A 20,187-nucleotide genomic window follows, 5' to 3' on the forward strand; every position below is an offset into this window, starting at 1 on the left:
AGACCGCCCCGTGGGCGGAAGTGACGCAAGGCCTACTGTCGGCTGTGAGGGTAGGTGTAGCCGGTCTTTGGGGGTAGGCGGTAGTGGCGGAAGAGGTTCAGTGGCTGATGGCGGATCAGGATCGGAAGCCTGTGTAACTTTCTCCCTTGGTCCGGGAGTCTTTCCACTGGGTAAGGCGCCTCCCCGGTCCACCCCAGCACCTTGTGCGGGTCGGACCCCAGCTGCATCTCTTTTAGGGCTCATGCTACACCCCTCTGCCCCTGTACTGTAGGGGCCTGGCCGGTCTCGGGAGAGGTCTCAGTGGTGACGAGGCTTTCCTTCCCGAGAACAAACCTTCCCTTCCGGACTGCGATTGTGACGGGGGTGTGGGCGACTCGGATCAGCCATAGAGTTTTGGAATAGCAACGGGTGGCCGCCCCACGCGGAGGGAGGCCCGCGGGACAGGCCTTCGCGATTTGGGGGAGGCGTGTGGGACGGGTGCCCTTTGGCTGGGGACAAGTGACGCTGGCGACCCCCGAAGGAAAAGCTTCTGGTGTCCAAGGCTCAACTCTGGGATGACTGTTTTGAGGTCCCTGTGGGTGTTACCGGCGCAGTAAGCTGAGAAAACACGTAGGTCGCGTCCGAGAAGGACGCTGGGGTTTGCCTCTGCGGAGAGAAACCCAGCTGTTTTGGTTTGAGTCGCCGGTGGCGAAGGGGGCGGAGACTCCCTGCGCCGCCTACTTTTGAGGGCCGCGGGCGGAGTTGGCTGTTCCGGCTGATCTCCTGCTTCACCTGGAATCCTTTCCCCACCCCGCCCCAACACCCCGCAGGTTCGCGAGGTGTGAACTAGTCCCGACCAACCTGCATTCCTCGCTTAGGGAATCTGTGGCTAGAGTTTAGCTTGCGCGTGTACACCTTATTAGTAAAAAATAGAGCTTAGCATGCGTTTGTGTGGGTGTGTGTACACACCTTATTGGTAAAAGTTTTGTTGGATAACACTGGCATATGACTTTAGACGTACAGTGTTAGATTTCCGATTTCACACAGTGGTTATGAATTGCTATTATGTCAGGCTTTAGATGGGAAAATCTTAATTGTTCAACTGTCTGCATTCTGATGTTAAAATTTCTACGTGCTGTGCACGAACAATTACTAGTTACAAATTTGGTGCTTAATTCCAAAAGGATTTAAAGAGATCATTTGAATAGAAACTAAAAGTGGGTTGATTGTCCTCAGTGCTTTTCGGGTTTAGAGAAGGAGCTGAGGACAGCCTTTCTCCTTCGTTGTTCTTTTCAAGGGTAAACTTGAAGTATTGTTTGATGATGCCGACTTCTAATAAAGTTTTATTTATTTTTCAAGCTGTTCAACTTCAAAGAACATCTTATTGTATTTTTTGTTTTATAGCCATCACGTTCTTTTTTTTTTTTTCCTTGAGACGGAGTCTTGCTCTGTCTCCCAGGCTGGAGTGCAGTGGCACGATCTCGGCTCACTGCAACCTCCGCCTCCCAGGTTCAAGCGATTCTCCTGCCTCAGCCTCCTGAGTAGCTGTGATTACAGGCGTGCGCCACCACGCCCGGCTAATTTTTGTATTTTTAGTAGAGACGGGGTTTCTCCATGTTGGTTAGGCTAGGGTCGAACTCCTGACCTCCTGATCTGCCCGCCTCGGCCTCCCAGAGTGTTGGGATTACAGGCGTGAGCCACTGCGACTGGCCCATCAAGTTCTTAAATTGTAGACTGCTGTTTGTAGTTCTCACTGCAGCCATGTTTGTAGAATTAACCAGTAAATATCTTTTCCATAACAAAAGTAAAATTTTGGAATTCAGAGTTTCAACCTTTTTAATGATGTTGAAATAATTATGAAAGATCCTAACGATGCTCCTTGTATACTTCTTTTGGGGACTTTATTGTATTCTTTTGGAATGGATATGTAAAATCTGGGCTTTATGCATTTCTGTCTTTGAAAAGCTTATTTTGTCCCAAATAAACCTTCGGAAGAAGATAAAAATGTTCTCTCCCCTAATATATGTGGGCCAAGATCATAGCATTTTAGAAACCAACTTATAAAATCTAAGAAGTAAATAAAAGTGGTGCGGGTGACACCTGAGCGGAATGTCTTGGCACTCAGGTGTAAAGGATTCTGGAACTAGGGATGCCTGCAATGGTGCAAGTTAATAGACTGGGGCCTTTGCTTTTGCCTCCTAGAAAAATTGCTGATTACATTTTTTTGGAAGCAGAGGTCTGTTGATAGTTGTTAAGTTTTTCTTTCTTTGAGCCACAGTGTGAATAATTGGAAACTGTTTGAATGTTGGACATTTTTTGCTTTCATATGTTTGCGTGTCCTATCGGACTGAAGTTTGGAGATAATTCTAAAGGTTTTTTAGCTGAGGATGTGAAAAACTTTCGGTAACTCTGTCAACCATTACCTGAATTATAACACTTCTAAAGATACAAAGTGTTCATATTCTAAAATGCAGTGTTTCTGCTGCAGTAGGTCATATGTGGAGTGTTACTAATCTGTTTCATTTCTTTATTTGCTTTGGTTTTCCTATTACGGAAATTTTCAAACATACACAAAGGAGAATGAACAGTAAAATGAACTGACACTTTACTAATCTTGTTTTATTACCCCTCTAACATTTATTTTTTTCCCCTGGAGTTTTTAAAGCAAATCTTAGACATCAAGACGTTTCATTTACAGTTAGCTTAGCATCTTTAACTGATAAGGACTTTAGAAAAACACAGAATTGCCATAATTATATTATCACACATAACAAAATTATTTTTGAATTCTAATTGTTAGGACTGGCAAATTATATTTAATATTTATCTAAATTAAAAAGCTTAATTTGGCTTCATATGTTTAATGTACAGAAGTTCTTACTATGATCTATTTTTTAGTAAGTTCACTCAGGCTTATATTTTTGGGCTAAAGTAAAACAAGTATTGGGAACCACTGGAAAAATACTACCACAAAAGTCAAATCTGTTTTGGGGTTGAAAAAGTTCCAAGAGGAGTAAGTAAAGATAACGTTGAAATGCTTCCCCACCCCCACCCCATGTTTATTTTAGCTGTATACATAACTGAGTGCCCACTATGTATTATTTATCTTTTTTATAGACATTAATGCATTTGCAAAATAATAAAATTGGAATTTAGACCAAAGACTCTATAGTATACAGTTTACAGCATAACACACATAAAGAAATTCTAGAGGCATTGGAGCTTGAGGGAATGTAGGAGGAAACCTGAAAGAGGGCACTGTAGTCAGCATGTGTAAGCATTTCTGACTTTGTTTCCCAGCCAAATGTGTCTGGTCCCTTGATTGTTGACTGGACGTTTTGTACTTATCCTTGGCTTGCCAACTTACTATACTCCTGTTTGTGGAGATGCACTTTAGAGAAGGGGAATCAGAATTTGACATGGTAAAGCTGCTTGCTTCTACTTTGCTTTTTGTGTAGGGAGTGTACTTCTGTCCAACTGAGAGGAGGTTTGTACTTTTTCTCAGGATGTTAGTGAAGCTACACTTCCCAGGCATTACCACAAGGTGATGCAGTGACTTTGCATATTGTTTCTCCACTCCCATGCGACCTTGACATTCTCAGTGAATTCCAGCATTTTTATAAGCTTGCCTGTCTCTTCAGTCTGTTATCTGTAGGAGGAGTGAACCAGAGGAACTATGTGGGAATTAGAAATTTTATTATTTAAAATGGGTTGATTAATGACATAATTATATTTAGATTGCGTTCATCCATGTAAACTTTTTAAATGATTCGTAGCTATATTTTAATAAGAAGAGTAAAAAATGACAAGGTGCTGGAATGACTTTTGTAAAATATTTCTATAATTATAGCAATTAAATTTTAAAAAGATTGGAGTGTTGGAGAGAGATTAATGAAGGCGATTAATAGGATAATCACAAATTATTTTACTTTTCAGACTTGTAAACATTGTGAATACTATATTTTAAAGTGAAATACTAGTGTTTTCTATTAGAAAATGTGAAATTCGGGGGAGGGTTTAAAAATGGGATTTCTGGTTAATAGGGCTATTTAAAACAATAGAAATAATACATTTATATATACTTGTAAAAATTCAAACAATAAATTGATGTAAAATTTAAAGTCCTTAAGTCTTGTTTTTACACACATCCCTTATAAGACTAACTCTATAGTGTATACTTCTTGAGTTCCTTTTGATGCATTTGTAAACATATACAAATACATATATGTATACCTATGTGCTATTTTGTACCTCAAAAACTTCAGTGAACTAAAAGTATAAGTTTGGATTGTGGATTTTTAAAAACTGTTTTAATTGAGGTTAACAGAAGTTTAAACACTTTTGCCTTGTCTTATAAAAAAAATTGTTACAGCTTTGTTGTTTAATTTATTTTAGGAAATGACATGTTAAATTTTAAGAAAAAAGTATTATCCTTAATCAGCCTTTGATTAAAAACATGGGACGTTTATTCTAAGCTAGTTTATTTCCTTCTTACTGAAAATCTTTCTCAGAGGAAGTGTGACTGTTCACTCGCTTCATAGAAAAATATTCTCTTGATTCAGTTTTGGTAGTTGTATCTAATAGATGTTGGTTCAGTTGATTTAGCTATAGTTTCTTTTGTTGGTATCTTATAACCAGTAGTGACTTTTTTTTTTTTTTTAAAGAACTGGAATTGGTGATTTTTTCCTCTTTCTTAAGCCACTGACTTGAAAAGAGATTATCATTAATGACTTCATTAATATGACCTCCCTGGGAGCCCAAATTAGCTCAGACAACTCAAAGAAACAAAATAATAGAACTCTTCAGTTATTTTAGGCAGAGTTCTCCAGTGTTTGTAAATGCTACCTTTTCATTTTTCTGATGGCTTTAGGTTACCAGGTAGAGAGTATACATAGTTAAGTCTTTCCATGAAATATGGTTGCTGGTAGCAAAGTCCCTTTGTTAGTGCAGAGGTAAAGGAGGATTGCTACTGAATATACTCTTTATCTTGGAATGCTTGCAAACCTCAGGTAGGGAGAGGCTAACAACTAGCCTGATACTCTACAGTGGTTTCCAGGTTCATGATTTACAGTCTCTTTTTGGGATATCCATTATATTCAGTAAAGCAGGACTTTGGCCGTAACAGAAGCAGAGGGGACATAAGAAGAAAGTTGGTATTTTTGAAAGTGCTTATTATTACAAAACTTTAAAAATTTGCCTTAGTATTTCAAACAGGTCAGCAAAAGAAACAGTTGTAAAAGCACACTGTTTCAGATCTTAGCAATAAGCCTTCTTACTAATGGCTAAAATATGAGTAGAGCCTTACTGCTGTGCTTGCTCTGTAGAAACTTCATTGATTTGTGAAGTAAATTAGATTAATTTGGTTAGCAAAAATCTTGCCCCAGTTTTCCCCATTATTACAGAAATGCCTGTTTTAATGACTCAAGCAAGTGCGGTCAGGACAGTCATAGTTTCTTATGTGTATTGTAGAATTAGTGATTGTACTGAGCCTGTGACAAACTCTGCAGATTCCTTTTTTGGGTAAATCCTCATTTGTTTCTGTTTTCTCAAAAGTAGAGCACAAAATAGGGAAAACATTTGGATCTTGCAGTTTTTATAATCTGCTTTCACCATTCATCTGCTATCCAGTGCTTGGTGTTTACTAAGCCAGTGAGCGTTCATGAATTTCTAATAGATTTTCAACAGTATGTATTTTATTAACACTACATTTCTATTTTTATTTTTAAATATAAGTTTATTTTAATCAGTAAACATGTGGAAAGGGTACATGAATACTAGAAGTCGAAGTAGGATCATTGGACCTAGGATGAAATGATAGGTTTGTTATAGGTAGAGAAGAATGAATAAGCTGAGCCATTTCAAGTAGACCAGCTAAGATTTTACATGGTTTGAGAGATTTGAACAAGCTTGTACCAGAAACCCAAGAAGACAGGCTGGGTCTGGGATGTGTGGAAATGAGTGAGAGTTAGTAGTAGGGACTTAAGTTGTTGGATAGTGGTTCTTCTTTTCTGGTTGCATACAGGATTGAGATTACTTGGGGAGATGTGGGGGCAGGGATATGTATATTCATATACACACCGACAGACACACATGCACACACCCCCAGGCCCCACTCCCAGAAAGTCGTTGTCATCTATTTATTGTTTTTTTAAAGGCCCCTAATGATTCTAATGTGTAACCAGGGTTGAGAAATGCTGGTCCAGGGGATTTAGAAGGGCAGGAATGTAGGCACAGAGATGTTAGCATCAGGTTTAGTTATAGGATCCCAAAACCTAGGGAGAGGGGAAGAGATGAATGGGATGGGCTAGGTTAGGGAGGAAAATGATGAAGCTCAAGGGTTCTCATAGGAAGGAAAAGTTAATTGACCCATAGCCAATAAAATACTGACTTTTAACTGTCCTTGTTTCTGTTTCTAGTGTTCGTTACTAGGAGCCAGCAGGTTTATATTGGCAGCATGTGCATGAAAACAGCTCTGGTTCATTTGGTTTTGATTCAGATAGATGCAGAGGGCTAGGCTTTCCAGGAGAGTTGAATTTTTGGTTTGGTTTTTTAACTTTTAAATGCCCATATAACTTTCTGAGCCAAATGGGTTTTAGTTATTTTCCAGTTTGTCTGTATTTTTATATTTAATCATATTTTTAAGAAGTTGCAGTATTTACAAAGTATATATTTTCTTAATTATGACATGCAAATATTCATGAAATTTATATTAAATATTATGTATTTTCTGAAGGCATAAGTTTATTCTTAGTTGGTATAATTTAACTTGTATGAATTACTTGTTTCAGATTCACAATGACATCCTTTCAAGAAGTCCCATTGCAGACTTCCAACTTTGCCCATGTCATCTTTCAAAATGTGGCCAAGAGTTACCTTCCTAATGCACACCTGGAATGTCATTACACCTTAACTCCATATATTCATCCACATCCAAAAGATTGGGTTGGTATATTCAAGGTAAGAAAGCTTTCGGAATATGTTCTCCATGTAAACACTTTTAATTTTCTTTTAAAACAGATTGATAAGTAGCTTGTACTTGCCTTTTCTTAACTCTGCATTAAGACTCATTTTTTTAAACATCACCATGAAATATTTAACAGTGAGGAGTAGATAAAATGAATGTTGGGAACTCCATTTCACCAGATTTTCCTCTCTCTCATCAAAAAGTTTACCTTAAGGACTTGTGAAAATTTTTTCAGAATCTTCTTTTCCTATTTTCTCCGTTCATTACCTGAAAAAAAATGATCTTTTTCTTTGGGTTCTTATATTATTTACTGTCTTTTCCAGTCATTTGAAATTAATTTTATACAGCTTGACAGTCATGTTATTATCCCTTCTACTGTTGTCCTGCATGGCTTAAATATTGCTCAGATTGTATTACACAGTTTTAAGAGTATTCTGTTTGTATTACACAGTTTTAAAGTATTCTGTTTAACATGACTGAATAGTAAACTCTTTGATGGCAGGAGTTCCAGTTCTTATATTTTACGAGTGATTTTGTATAATACTTTCTTGAAAATAAAGGTGATCATTACAGTGGTACACCTCACTATGCAGGACATTTTCTGGCAATTTTAACTCTTCAGAATGTAGTGGAAAACCAAAACATAAGAGTGTCCTCTGAGCAGTCAAAATAATGTCATGAATGTCCAAACAGTAAAACACATTCACTTTTCTCCTGTGTTATTCTGTATTCTTCCTCAGAATCAGTTTGTTTTATTTTAGTTAGGATTTTTATGGGCTTGATATTTTGATTGTCTAACCTGTATAAAGTTAAACGACAAGGAAGAAAGAAATGAATAGCTGCTAGAAATTAGGCACATTGAAAGTGTCTAGAAGTAAAAGTCCAGCCTGATGGGAAGGCAGAATAACATTTGGACAAAACAAAGTTTTGGCATTTAACGACTTTTAGTTCCTTTCTTTGAATTCCTCATTTCTTGATGTTTCTGAATACAACATAATAGTTATTTACTGTAGTTATTTACCGTTTACTTTTTGTGTCAGTTTTTTAGGCTTGTTAGATCCCAAAATGGAGAAACATTCATTGTAACCGTTTTATGAAATCAGTAGTAGTTTTTAAATTTTATTTCTTATTTTTTGAGACAGGGTCTTATTCTTTCACTCAGGCTGGAGTGCAGTGGTGGGATAGTGGCTTACTGCAACCTGACCTCCTGGGCTCAAGTGATCCTTTCCCTGCAGCCTTCCAAATAGCTGGGATTATAGACACACCACGCCTGGCTAATTTTTAAATTTTTTTGTAGAGACAGGGTCTCATTATGTTGCCTAGGCGGGTTTTAACTTCCTAGGCTTAAGTGATCCTCCGTGTCCCAGCCTCCCAAAGTGCTGGGATTACAGGTGTGAGCCACCACACCTGCCCTCAGTAGTAGTTTCGATTTTATGGGAGATACTGGTATCAAGTTAAAGATACTGGTTGAGAACTGGTGTTTTCTGTAGTAACACAGCAGAGTGGAAGAAAACAGAAATGTGATTGAGGAAAAAGAAGGGCATTTCCAGCAGGAAAATGGTATAGGTTAAACATCCTAAATCTGAAAATCTGAAATGCTTTGAAATCCAAAATTTTTTGAATGCTGACATGATGTGCTAAGAAAATGCTCACTGGAACATTTTATGTTTTGGATTTGGGATGCCCAACTAGTAAGTATAATGCAAATATTCTAAAATCTGATGACAAATTTAGAAATCCAAAGCACTTCTGGTCTCAAGCATTTCGGATAAGGGATACTGAATCTGTATAAGCAGAGGCTCAGAGGTAGGAATGTTCATGACAATGAGTAAGTCAGTTTACAGCATAAGCTTCAGTTAGGGAAGTTGTGGAAGATGAGATTGGAGATATGTTTCATTCTGTCTGTGGAAGACCTTCAGTGTTAGACAGTTGATAGACTGTTTTCTAAAGGGCAGTGAGAAGTCTTTGTATATGTATGGGTTGTTTGAAAAATTATGTTTCAAGAAGATGAATTACTACCTTTTTCCTGCAGACTCCTTTTTTATTTCTTGTATTTTTTCATTTTTTTTACAGCCAAAAGCCTGTGACTTTCCCTTCAAATCCAAACATCAGTTTTAACCATTTTATTACTTACATATTTCTAAATCCTTAATATCACTGCTCTAGTTCATGCCTTCCGTATTTTTTACCAAGACTATTGCAATAGGTCACCTGTTTTACCCCACTTTCATTCTTGTCCTCTAACCTTTGTTTTTTAACTGCTCTATATAAGCTGTAAAATGGAAACCTGAACATCTTTCTCTTATTTGAAACTCTTCATTGGTTCTTCATCATCTATGGAATAATGCCAAGACCAAATAACCTAGAGCCATACAGGGCTCCTGTATAAGATTTAATTTCCAGCTTCATTTTTGGTCATTCCTGCTGCTGCTTTTTTGCTTTGGTAATGCTGAACTATACTTCTTTCATTGTGCACTTTAAGGATTGTAAGTTTTCTCTCAGCAAAAAAGAAAAAAAAATCTTCTGTTTAATACTTTTTCCATCCTTTTTGCCAGGATAAAACTTTAAAACTCAATAGGAAGTTCAAGCATATAGTAAAAATTTCAGGTAATACAGGAAGGCTCAAGGAAGAAAATAATCATGCTTAACACTTTTACCTAGTGTTAACTGTTGTTAACATAATGGTATATAGCTACATGTAATAAAATTACAAATAATTATACACATGCATAATGTGTGTGTAATAAATATATACACACATACTACTGATGCATCATAGTGTGTGTATATATTCATTGAACCAGTTTCTTAATATTGGAATTTACACTGTTGCTAAATGCTTATCATTAATATGTAATAAAGTATTAATGTCTACCTATCTTCATTTTGTCTACTTATTTCATAAGGTAAGTTCTTGGAAGTAGAATCACCATGTTTATGACATTGTATGTTTTTAAGCACTTTATGTGTACAGCAAATTGCCCTCTAAAGTGATTTTGATAGACACCATATTGACAAGCAGGCAGGAAGAGAGTGCCTGGGTAGCAATTGTAAGGGAGGAGGAATGAAGATGGAAAAGTGGTATGCTTGAGAAAGTGTTAAGGAATTTGATTTGCTTGGGACAGCTATCAATTAAAAATCTATTATTATTATTATTTTTAGAGACGGGGTTTTGCCATGTTGCCCAGGCTGGTCTCGAACTCCTGGGCTCAAGCGATCCACCTGCCTCAGCCTACATAAGTGCTGGGATTGATAAGTGCTGGGATTGTAGGCATGAACCACCGTGCCCAGCTGCAGATACCAGTTTTAGAAGATGGATGGGAAAGGTTATTTTGGATCATGTTGTAGATTGTTTTAATATTTGAGGGATAGTTTTTAAGTAAGGAGTAATAAAGTTTAGAAGTGAAGCTTAATCTTATAGTGCTGAGTATGATAAATTGGAATTTGAAGAGAATGGAGGTAAAGAACGTTTAGACTATCCTAATTTTCTATGTGAGATAGTGAAAGCCTAAAGTGGAGAAGGAAGTAAGTTGTGTGTAATAATCCATAAATAGAATTCATAGGATATGTCAACAGTCAATTGAATTAGGACTGGCACTCATTCTATGGCATCTCAGTAAGGAGGAGCAAGGTCATGTGTTAAAAGTTGGGGAGGGCTTGAGTATAGATAATTGTCCTTGCTACTGTGGAAGAATGTCACAGGGAATTGGAGTAGCTTAACCAGAAGATTACTAAGCAGCAATTTTATGACTTTCTCCAGAGAGATTTAGCATTTGGAATTGTGTCAAGAGTGCCAGAAGTGGCTGTCATTCAAACTGGGTATTGGAAAAGGGTGGGAATGGGAAGGGAAGAGGACGAAGGATACTACGGTGATTTTGAGTATATTATTGAAATGATTGACTGATAGTGAAGTCCAGGTTGGGTAGGGAAATGAGTGAAGCCAAACAAGGGATATAGACCGAGTTGGAGGTTTTTGTTCCTTTTAGTTTTTTTTACTCCCTCTGCAGTATTGATTGATTCGTTTTAATTATAATGAAAAATAAACATATAACTTATGTTTATTATTTTATACGTTCACCTCTCATCTGAGCATTATACTCCCTATTTTACAGATGATGGAACTGAGGTCCAGAGATTAAAGTGACTTGTTCAAAGTTATCCATTACACATTGGAGCTGAGATTTGAACCTTATGTAAATTGGCATTCAATAATTATTCTCTGGCTGTTTGGTTGAGCTATCTGATTATTCAGAATTAACAACAGAGTTGCTAATAAGTTCAGCATGGATTTTCTTTAGTGACAGAATTGAAGTAAAATTACAGGAAAAGATTTAGAACTGCACCTGATGCAGGCTGGGCACAGTGGCTCACGCCTGTAATCCCAGCCCTTTGGGACGCTGAAGCGGGCAGATCACTTGAGGTCAGGAGTTTGAGAACAGCCTGGCCAAAATGGCAAAACCCTGACTCTACTAAAAATATAAAAATTAGCCAGGTGTGGTGGTGCGTGCTGGTAGTCCCAGCTACTCAGGAGGCTGAGACATGAGTATCACTTGAACCCAGGAGGTGGAGGTTGCAGTGAGCAGAGATTGCACTAGAGCACTCCAGCCTAGGTGACAGAGCGAGATTCCGTCTCAAATAAAAAAATAAAAAGAACTGCACCTGATGCCATATCTTTATTATTAAACCAACATTAATTGCAGTAAAACATTATATGTTACATTATATTTGAGTTTTGTTCTGTTTTGTGTTTATGAATTTGATTTGGTCTTAGTTGTATAAGTACATAAGCATGAGGAATTGGTGTATGTTTAGATTTATGCTTAGTACAAATTAAATTACCTTACAGTTAAAGACCCCCAGTGGATACCTGAAATTACAGATAGTACTGAACTCTGTTTACATTGTACTTTTCTGATACAGTCATACCTATGATAAAGTTTAATTTATAAATTAGGCACAGTAAGAGTTAACAACAATAACTAAAAATAGAACAATTATAACATGTAATTGTTATATTACCTGATACCCGGCCTGCATCATTAGCAACTCTGTTGCTAATTTTGAATAATCAGATCTTTCACTTAACCAAACAGCCCGAGTAAAAGTTATGTGAATGTGGTTTCTCTCACTCTCAAAATATCTTATTGTACTATACTTACTTATTTTGGGGTCTTGGTTGACCTCAGGTAACTAGAACCACAGAAAATGACACCTTAGATAAAGGATGACTACTGTAGTAACATTACAAGTCCATTAGTTTTTGTTTTTTAAACTTTAGAGTCTTAGAATTCTCACATCTCCGAGATACTGTTCTAATTGGAATTCTCACATCTCCGAGATACTGTTCTAATTGGAATTCTCACATCTCCGAGATACTGTTACAGTTGAGGAAATTGGAAGTGCAGAGTGGTCATGTGATGTGTTCAAAGTTACATTGCTAATGCATGACGTACCCTATACTAGACAAACAAAACCTCCCTATAAGATACTGTTTTCACTGCATCCTGCTGCCAAGCACATCAAAAACTAAGTTGCCTGATTAGAAGGTGGATCTAAACAGTGATTTTATTCTTGAGTATCCTGTTTCAAGCTTTTGTTTCTTTGTTCCTTGTTTTTCCTTTTCCTTTTCAAATTTTTTTCCTCCTCCTCCTGTTTTCCTGCCTTGGTCTCCCCTTCGGTCTTGTCTCATTCCACTCATTTTCTGTTTAAAAAAAAAAGTCCTCTGGTTTTAAAAAAATAATTATAATTATTATATTATATAATATATAAATATTTATAATTATAATTATTTATAATTATAAAATTAAAACGTCCTATAGTCCCACTACCAAAGTATATCCCTACCTAATATCAATGGTTAGCACTGTTAATGTTGTATTTCCTTCCAGCCTTGTTTTATTAATGGAAGGAGACTTTCAGTCTTTTTTGTTTTTGTTTTCGAGACGGAGTCTTGCTTGTTCTGTCGCCCAGGCTGGCGTGCAGCGGCGCAATCTCGGCTCACTGCAACCTCCGCCTCCCGGGTTCGCGCCATTCTCCTCTCTCAGCATCCCGAGTAGCTGGGACTACAGGCGCCTGCCACCACGCTTGGCTAATTTTTTTTTTTTTTTGTATTTTTAGTAGAGACGGGGTTTCACCGTATTAGCCAGGATGGTCTCGATATCCTGACCTCGTGATCCGCCCACCTCGGCCTCCCCAAGTGCTGGGATTACAGGCATGAGCCACCGCGCCCGTCCTCAGTCTTTTTTCTAATATATATATTTTGAATGTTGCTGGCATATCTCATGTATTTTTTAATGCCGTAATTTTTTCACTTAATCACTTACAATTAGTTCTGTACCGTTTTATCTCATTGAGGAATTTATGCTGTTTATGATATTTCTCTCTTGAATCAATGTTGCATACTCCCTTTGTATATCTAGGCATTTTTGCAGTTATTTTTTTCCTAAAGGAACTTTTCTGGTAACATGATTTTTAGAAGCTACATTGTATACAAAAGAAGGAAAATGAATGCTCCTACCCATTGTACTCCTAGCTTCCCCAGTGATGTCTGTTGTTATATATTTCTGGATTAGAAAAATTCATAGGCTCATTTTATACTTTTTTGTGGGCTTTTTTCCTCACTTAATTGTATTTCTTGGGAATCCTCCTATATCCATATGTAATCAGCTCATTTATTTTCAGTGCCCTTCCTGCTCCAAGGCTTGTCTCCCTTTATTCATCTCCAAACATCAGCCCCTCTTCTCTGTTTCTTTCTTTCCAACTGGTCTCTCGTATGCTTTCCTCACCCTAATGTTTCTGTCTTTTCCTCAGTGTTTCTCCAGGATTTATTATCTTTATTTTTTCTAGGTAACTTTGATGTCATTCTGGTCTTCTGTATGTTCTTTCTCAGAATTTCCTTTATGATCAAAACTTACCCGGCCGGGCGCGGTGGCTCACGCCTGTAATCCCAGCACTTTGGGAGGCTGAGGCGGGCGGATCACGAGGTCAGGAGATCAAGACCATCCTGGCTAACACAGTGAAACCCCGTCTCTACTGAAAATACAAAAAATTAGCCAGGCGTGGTGGCGGGCGCCTGTAGTCCCAGCTACTTGGGAGGCTGAGATAGGAGAATGGCGTGAACTTGGGAGGCGGAGCTTGCAGTGAGCCGAGATCCGCCACTGCACTCCAGCCTGGGCGACAGAGCTAGACTCCGTCTCAAAACAAAAACAAAAACAAAAACAAAAACTTACCCAGCGTGTTTTTCTGAAATGTTAACCCTATTTAAAAGGAATATATTGTGGCTTTCTCCCTTCTCTGTCATCCTTGTTTAATTTCCATTTTCTCATTTATTTTGCTGTTGCAGTAGTAACAAGAATGATGCCCACTGCTGTTGTAATTTTTCAAACTAAAGTATGTGACATATTCATTGCTTTAGTTTCTTTCTTAACATACATACAGCCTCCAATGGTATCTGTGACTACAATTAACTGGTTAACTAGATTCAGGTATATCTCCTAGAAGCAATATATTTTGGCAGTTTTAGATAACTGGCTATTTTGTCCCATTGTCTGAAGTGTTGCCATGTTCTCCCTGCCATTTTTCAATATTTAAAAATTGCTGTTATCAACTGTAAGTGTAATAATTTTCTTTTCGCTTGGTAATGGTAGACTAAAAGACAAGATTTCTTGCATTTCAGTGTATCCTGTAGCATTGAGAAGGAAGTTCTAGCCCGGTGACCAGGAAAATAAAACAGAGAATCAACCTTTGGTTTATTGACCCTTCTAATTAGATTTATTGTTATTGCAGTGGACTCCTACATAATTTCCTGATGTTCATCTTTTGTGTTCCTTCCAGTACTGTACACTCTAACATACTTTCATGTGGGAGCTTGATATAAGACAGTTATATCCCAAAGGAGCCCATTCCCTATGTCTTTCCAGGTTGAGAGACTTCTACATTTATTTTTTATGTATGCCTAACATGCCCCTCTCTAAGTGACTTAAGAACTATTTAGTTTTCCTTACTTAAAAGCAGTTTGAAGTGTAGTTCTGTATTTCTGACTTTTTGCTTAGGATTGTATCTCACCCCCCAACTTCTTGGTAGGCTCAGTTCTCAGGCTGCTAAGAAGCACTTATGTGATAGGCACTGTGCTAAATACTCTACAGGGATGATCTCATTTAATACAGACACAACCTTTAGAGGCTGTTTTTGTTATCAGAGGAGAAAATAGAAATGAATAACTTGTCTAAAACCATACAGCTAGCAAATGATCTGTTCTGGTATTCTGACCTCACACTGTATGCTCTTAATTATTACAAAATACTACACCTATAATAACTACCATTCATGGAGTGTTTGCCATGGATTAGGCACTTCACGTACTGCTTTTAGGTTCATTATCTTATTTAATTCTTCCAACAACTGAAAGGAAAAACTGGCTCAAACAGGTGAGGTAAATGACTTGTTCACTGATTCCTTAGGTTTCATATCTGTAAAGAGATGAATAGTGTCAAGTGTTTTTTACCTTGACACAGAACAGAATAAATTGTAAGATTTGTCCCAGCATGCAAATACACCAGAAACCAAATTTCATGAAACACTTACCCTTAATGCACTCCAGTACTTTCTTTTCTATATAATTACAAAATAAATGCCAGTCATGAACCACTAAATTGGTTTTATCACTTCCTACTGGGTTGTAACCTGTAGTTTCAACCATTCTTTTGGAGGCTAAAGGTGACTAAGGTTTGTCCAGCTTCAGCATTCTGTTGTCTATAATCAGGCCAATCAGAATCCTAGGTATAATCTAACCTTTTGGCTTATGCATAAATTTTTGTAATATTACTAGCAAATGGATATCTAGTACCTGTTTTAAACATCTCTAGTTTTCAATATTTAGCATGGCATAGTCCATCTGGAAAATACGGATTGAGATATGTATATATTCATGTTGTAAGTAGAAAATGTGTTATTTGAGACATGGGTGATCTATCTGTGTATATATAAACATCTTGGTGCTAAAGGTCTTTTTACAAAATTTGCCAATTGGCTGCAGGCAAGACTTGCCAAAGATGAGGGATTAGTGAATTTAGTGAATTTAGAGGGAGGCAGATGTCTAAGTAAAACAAATAAAACACTTAAATTGGAGGTATAAATTAAGTTTTTTGAATTTTGATATATCTGAAAATTCTTCAGAGGTGAATTTGTAACGCATGTCTAATGTTTTAAATATTAATTTTCTTTAGTCTATAACTCCCTCAGTTGTTGGATCTACTAGACATTCAGTATGTGCCACCTTTGAAAATAATACTCTGTGGTCAATAAAAAATAAATAACAAGTATTTAAAAACTTGCTGTGTTTAGTGAAATTAAATTTTAATCAAAACAAGTTTTTATATTTGATCATATGGATGGATTATCCTTGAGAAATTGGAAGCAAATTCCTTTTTAATACAGTAGAAATTCTATTCAATTTATGTAGATTTTTATAGCATTAGGCTGTGGTTTAATTTAAAAATAATTTGACCTGCTTGTTAAAATACTCTTGATTTGTAAACATATTAAATGTATATTTTAACTATAAAATACAATTTAAAAAATGCTGTTTATGAGCCTAATATTAAACTATTTGCTTATAAACCTGCCTTTTTTGTTATTTCCCTTTAGGTTGGATGGAGTACTGCTCGTGATTATTACACGTTTTTATGGTCCCCTATGCCTGAACATTATGTAGAAGGATCAACAGTCAATTGTGTACTAGCATTCCAAGGTAAGGACTGAAAACTGCAGAACTCGATGAAACTGGATGTCTTATTGCCGTTAGAGATGTTGTACTCCATTGTAATGATTTGTTCAGGTATGTCCAGGGTACCAAAGTTGAATTAATTTGTGTCTTTACTTAGCAAAAGCCCTAAGAATGTAACTGTCTAGTGTAGGCCACATGATGTTTTATGTAGACATTTAAAAGTTATTGGTTGTTGTCTTAACTTTCACTGAAGAGTGGGTTTCTTTTTAGGTATTAATTTTTGGGGATTTTTTTTTCAAGTGAGAAAACAATACAATAGTGATAACAGATATTAGAATAATGTAACAAAAAAGAGGTGAGGAAATAGTCCAGATGAAAACCACAAAAATGATTAACAGAACTTGTAGTTATTTGAATTCTGTCATGTGTAAGTTCCTTTATTATAAAATGGATATAAAGTAATATAAAATTCATTTTTGTGTTAGCTTGGCATTATTTACAAAATTTTAAAAATACTCTTATTCAGGTAATTCTGACATATGCTACAATATGGATGAACACTGAGGATGTTATAAGTCAAATAAACCAATCACAAAAAGAAAAATACTGTATAATTCCACTACATGAGGTACTTAGAGTAGGGATAGACACAGAAAGTAGAATGGTGGTCCGCAGGGCGTTCAGGTTCCCTCAAGGGAGGAATGGGGAGTTACTGTTTAATGGGGGTAGAGAGTTTCAGTTTTGAAAGATGAATTTTGGAGATAATGTTAGTTGCACAACAATATGAATGTGTTTAACATTGAACTATACATTTTAAAATGCTTGAGATAGTAAATTTTATGTGTTTTTTTACCACAACTTAAAAACTTGAAAAAAAAAATAACACTTATTCAGAGATCTATCAAAGAATTTGCTGCAGAGTAATTTTGTATTATAATTTTACTGACTTTAGGGTTGTATTAAAGTGAATTCTTACTCTTGTGTATGTCATAGATTTCTTTTGGTCTGGTGAAGTTTGTGGACTCTGTCTCAGAATAATATTTTAATGAATATAAAGTAAGACAAAATTGCAAAGAAAACCAATTATATTGAAATAATTATAATATCACAATAACAGATTTTTGATATATTAATACATGTGCTTCAAAATCTGTGTAACAAGATGTATTTTATTGGCAGATTTAATCGCTGCCATGATTTCCAAGTAAGATAACATTGAGATACCTGTAACAATTGTAATGTGGTATTAACATATAAGTAATTCCTGTTGGTGACAAAAATCACAAATACTGATAATCAAAGTACATGCTGAAATTTTAGTTAAATGTTGGTAAAAATAAAAATATAATGTTTTTACCATTAAAGTTGATGGATGACCTGAATTTTCTTTATCCTTTGACCCCAGGTTGAACATTCTCTAAAACTGCCTCTTTGCTATTGAGAACTTTATTTGCCTTTGTGTTTAAAAAAAAAATTTTAGGACTTTATTGCTCTTTCCTGGGACTGGCTATTAATAATTAAGACTTTTTCCTCTGGGTTTCTCATATCTTTAAGCAATGGGCTCTATTAAGAATGTTCTTATGTTAGCAGAAAGAAGTTTACATTTTATGAATCATTACTTTAAAAAAAAAGTGCTCGGGATTATGAGATGAATGATTTAAAATAAAGTTTATTGTCTCACACATTTTCACATATTTGAATGCAATTTAAAAATCGTGTAAATCTTTTTTGTTTGAGCCGGAGTCACACTGTGTCACCCAGGCTGGAGTGCAGTGGTGTAATCTCAGCTCACTGCAATCTCCGCCTGCTGGGTTCAAGCGATTCTTGTGGCTCAGCCTCCTGAGTAGCTGGAACTACAGGTGCTCACCACCACGCTTGGCTAATTTTTGTATTTTTAATGGAGACGGGGTTTTGCCATGTTGGCCAGGCTGGTCTCAAACTCCTGACGTCAGGTGATCCACCTGCCTCGGCCTCCCAAAATGCTGGGTTTACAGGTGTGAGCCACCATGGCTGGCCCTAAATCTTTAAAATGAAACCTCAAATCATTTCTCCCTTATCTGATCTGGTTTACCATCTTCAGAATGTTAAAAATTAAATTTGTTTTAACAAACTAAAAGAAAAGCCTCTAAAAAACCAAACTATACTAAAATATTTATTTAATGAAAATACTTTGTTAGCATGCAAATGCTTACTTCAGAAAGGAACTAAAAGACAGTTTGAATTTGGGATAAACATTTCTAGTATTATTGATTTCTTTTTTTTATTTTTATTTTTTTGAGACGGAGTCTTTCTCTGTTGCCCAGGCTGGAGTGCAGTGGCGCGATTTCAGCTCACTGCAAGCTCTGCCTCCCAGGTTCACGCCATTCTCCTGCCTCAGCCTCCCAAGTATCTGGGACTACAGGTGCCCGCCATCATGCCCAGCTAATTTTTTTTGTATTTTTAGTAGAGATGGGGTTTCACCGTGTTAGCCAGGGTGGTCTCGATCTCCTGACCTTGTGATCCACCCACCTTGGCATCCGAAAGTGCTGGGATTACAGGCGTGAGCCACCACACCTGGCCAAAACATTTTTATAGTGATCCCTCCCTTGAGTTTTAGCTTTTGTTATAGTTGCTAAGAGAGAGCATCAGCCTGTTTTAAGGGCAGCATAACTTGGAGCCTATGCACATAGCTTTGGTATAGTGATTTCCAAATTTAACTGTAATTTGGAATCACCTGAGTGCTTTAAGACATGCAGAAATTTATGTCCCACCTCCAGATGTTGTGATTTTATTGGTCTGTGGTATGGCCTGGGTTTTAGAATTTTGGAAAGATCAACAGGTGATTCTGTTATGTTGAAGTTTGGGAACCAGTGGCATGGCAGACAGTTTTCAGCAAATAATTGTTAACATTATCTAATTGATTGGGAGGCCGAGACGGGCGGATCACGCGGTCAGGAGATCGAGACCATCCTGGCGAACACGGTGAAACCCCATCTCTACTAAAATATACAAAAAAACTAGCCGGGCGAGGTGGCGGGCGCCTGTAGTCCCAGCTACTCGGGAGACTGAGGCAGGAGAATGGCGTAAACCCGGGAGGCGGAGCTTGCAGTGAGCCGAGATCCGGCCACTGCACTCCAGCCTGGGCGGCAGAGCGAGACTACGTCTCAAAACAAAAACAAAAACAAAAACACATTATCTAATTGATACGGTCTTATCTAAGTTAAAATGTCCTGTTTTTTATCAGGCAATATCTGACTTGGATTTTGGTGACATGTGCAGAGCAGCCTTCTAAAATAACTAGGCTCAGATTAATCAGCTTCAGATGGTTTAATTTAAAAAATTAATAAACTTTTTTGGAGCAGTTTTAGGTTTACAGAAAAAATTGAATGAAAAGTAGTTCTCTTGCAGTCCCTGACACTACCCTTCCCTGCTTTCTTTAATTTTAACATCTTGTGTGCTCCATTTGTTACAACTGATGGACCAATACTAATACACTATTATTGTCTGAGTTCATAGTTTACATCAGGGTTCACTGTGTGAT

General features: G+C 37.0%; 1 protein-coding gene across 11 annotated transcripts in view; it reads left to right on the forward strand.

The window, feature by feature from the left end:
* TAX1BP1 (Tax1 binding protein 1) overlaps positions 1-20,187 on the forward strand; it is a 92,185-nt gene continuing 71,998 nt past the window's right edge. For 10 of the 11 annotated variants that reach the window (XM_021935229.2, XM_021935230.2, XM_021935234.2 and 7 more), the window contains exons 1-3: positions 1-170; positions 6,768-6,936; positions 16,589-16,691. In XM_021935229.2, the coding sequence (XP_021790921.1) occupies positions 6,775-6,936; positions 16,589-16,691 (265 nt within the window). In that variant the 5' untranslated portion in view covers positions 1-170; positions 6,768-6,774. The remainder of the gene's footprint in view (positions 171-6,767; positions 6,937-16,588; positions 16,692-20,187) is intronic. The other variant, XM_021935238.2, reaches the window with a different exon arrangement.

Source organism: Papio anubis, chromosome 4 (genome assembly GCF_008728515.1).
Source record: "Papio anubis isolate 15944 chromosome 4, Panubis1.0, whole genome shotgun sequence".
NCBI classification, from domain to species: Eukaryota; Metazoa; Chordata; class Mammalia; order Primates; family Cercopithecidae; genus Papio; species Papio anubis.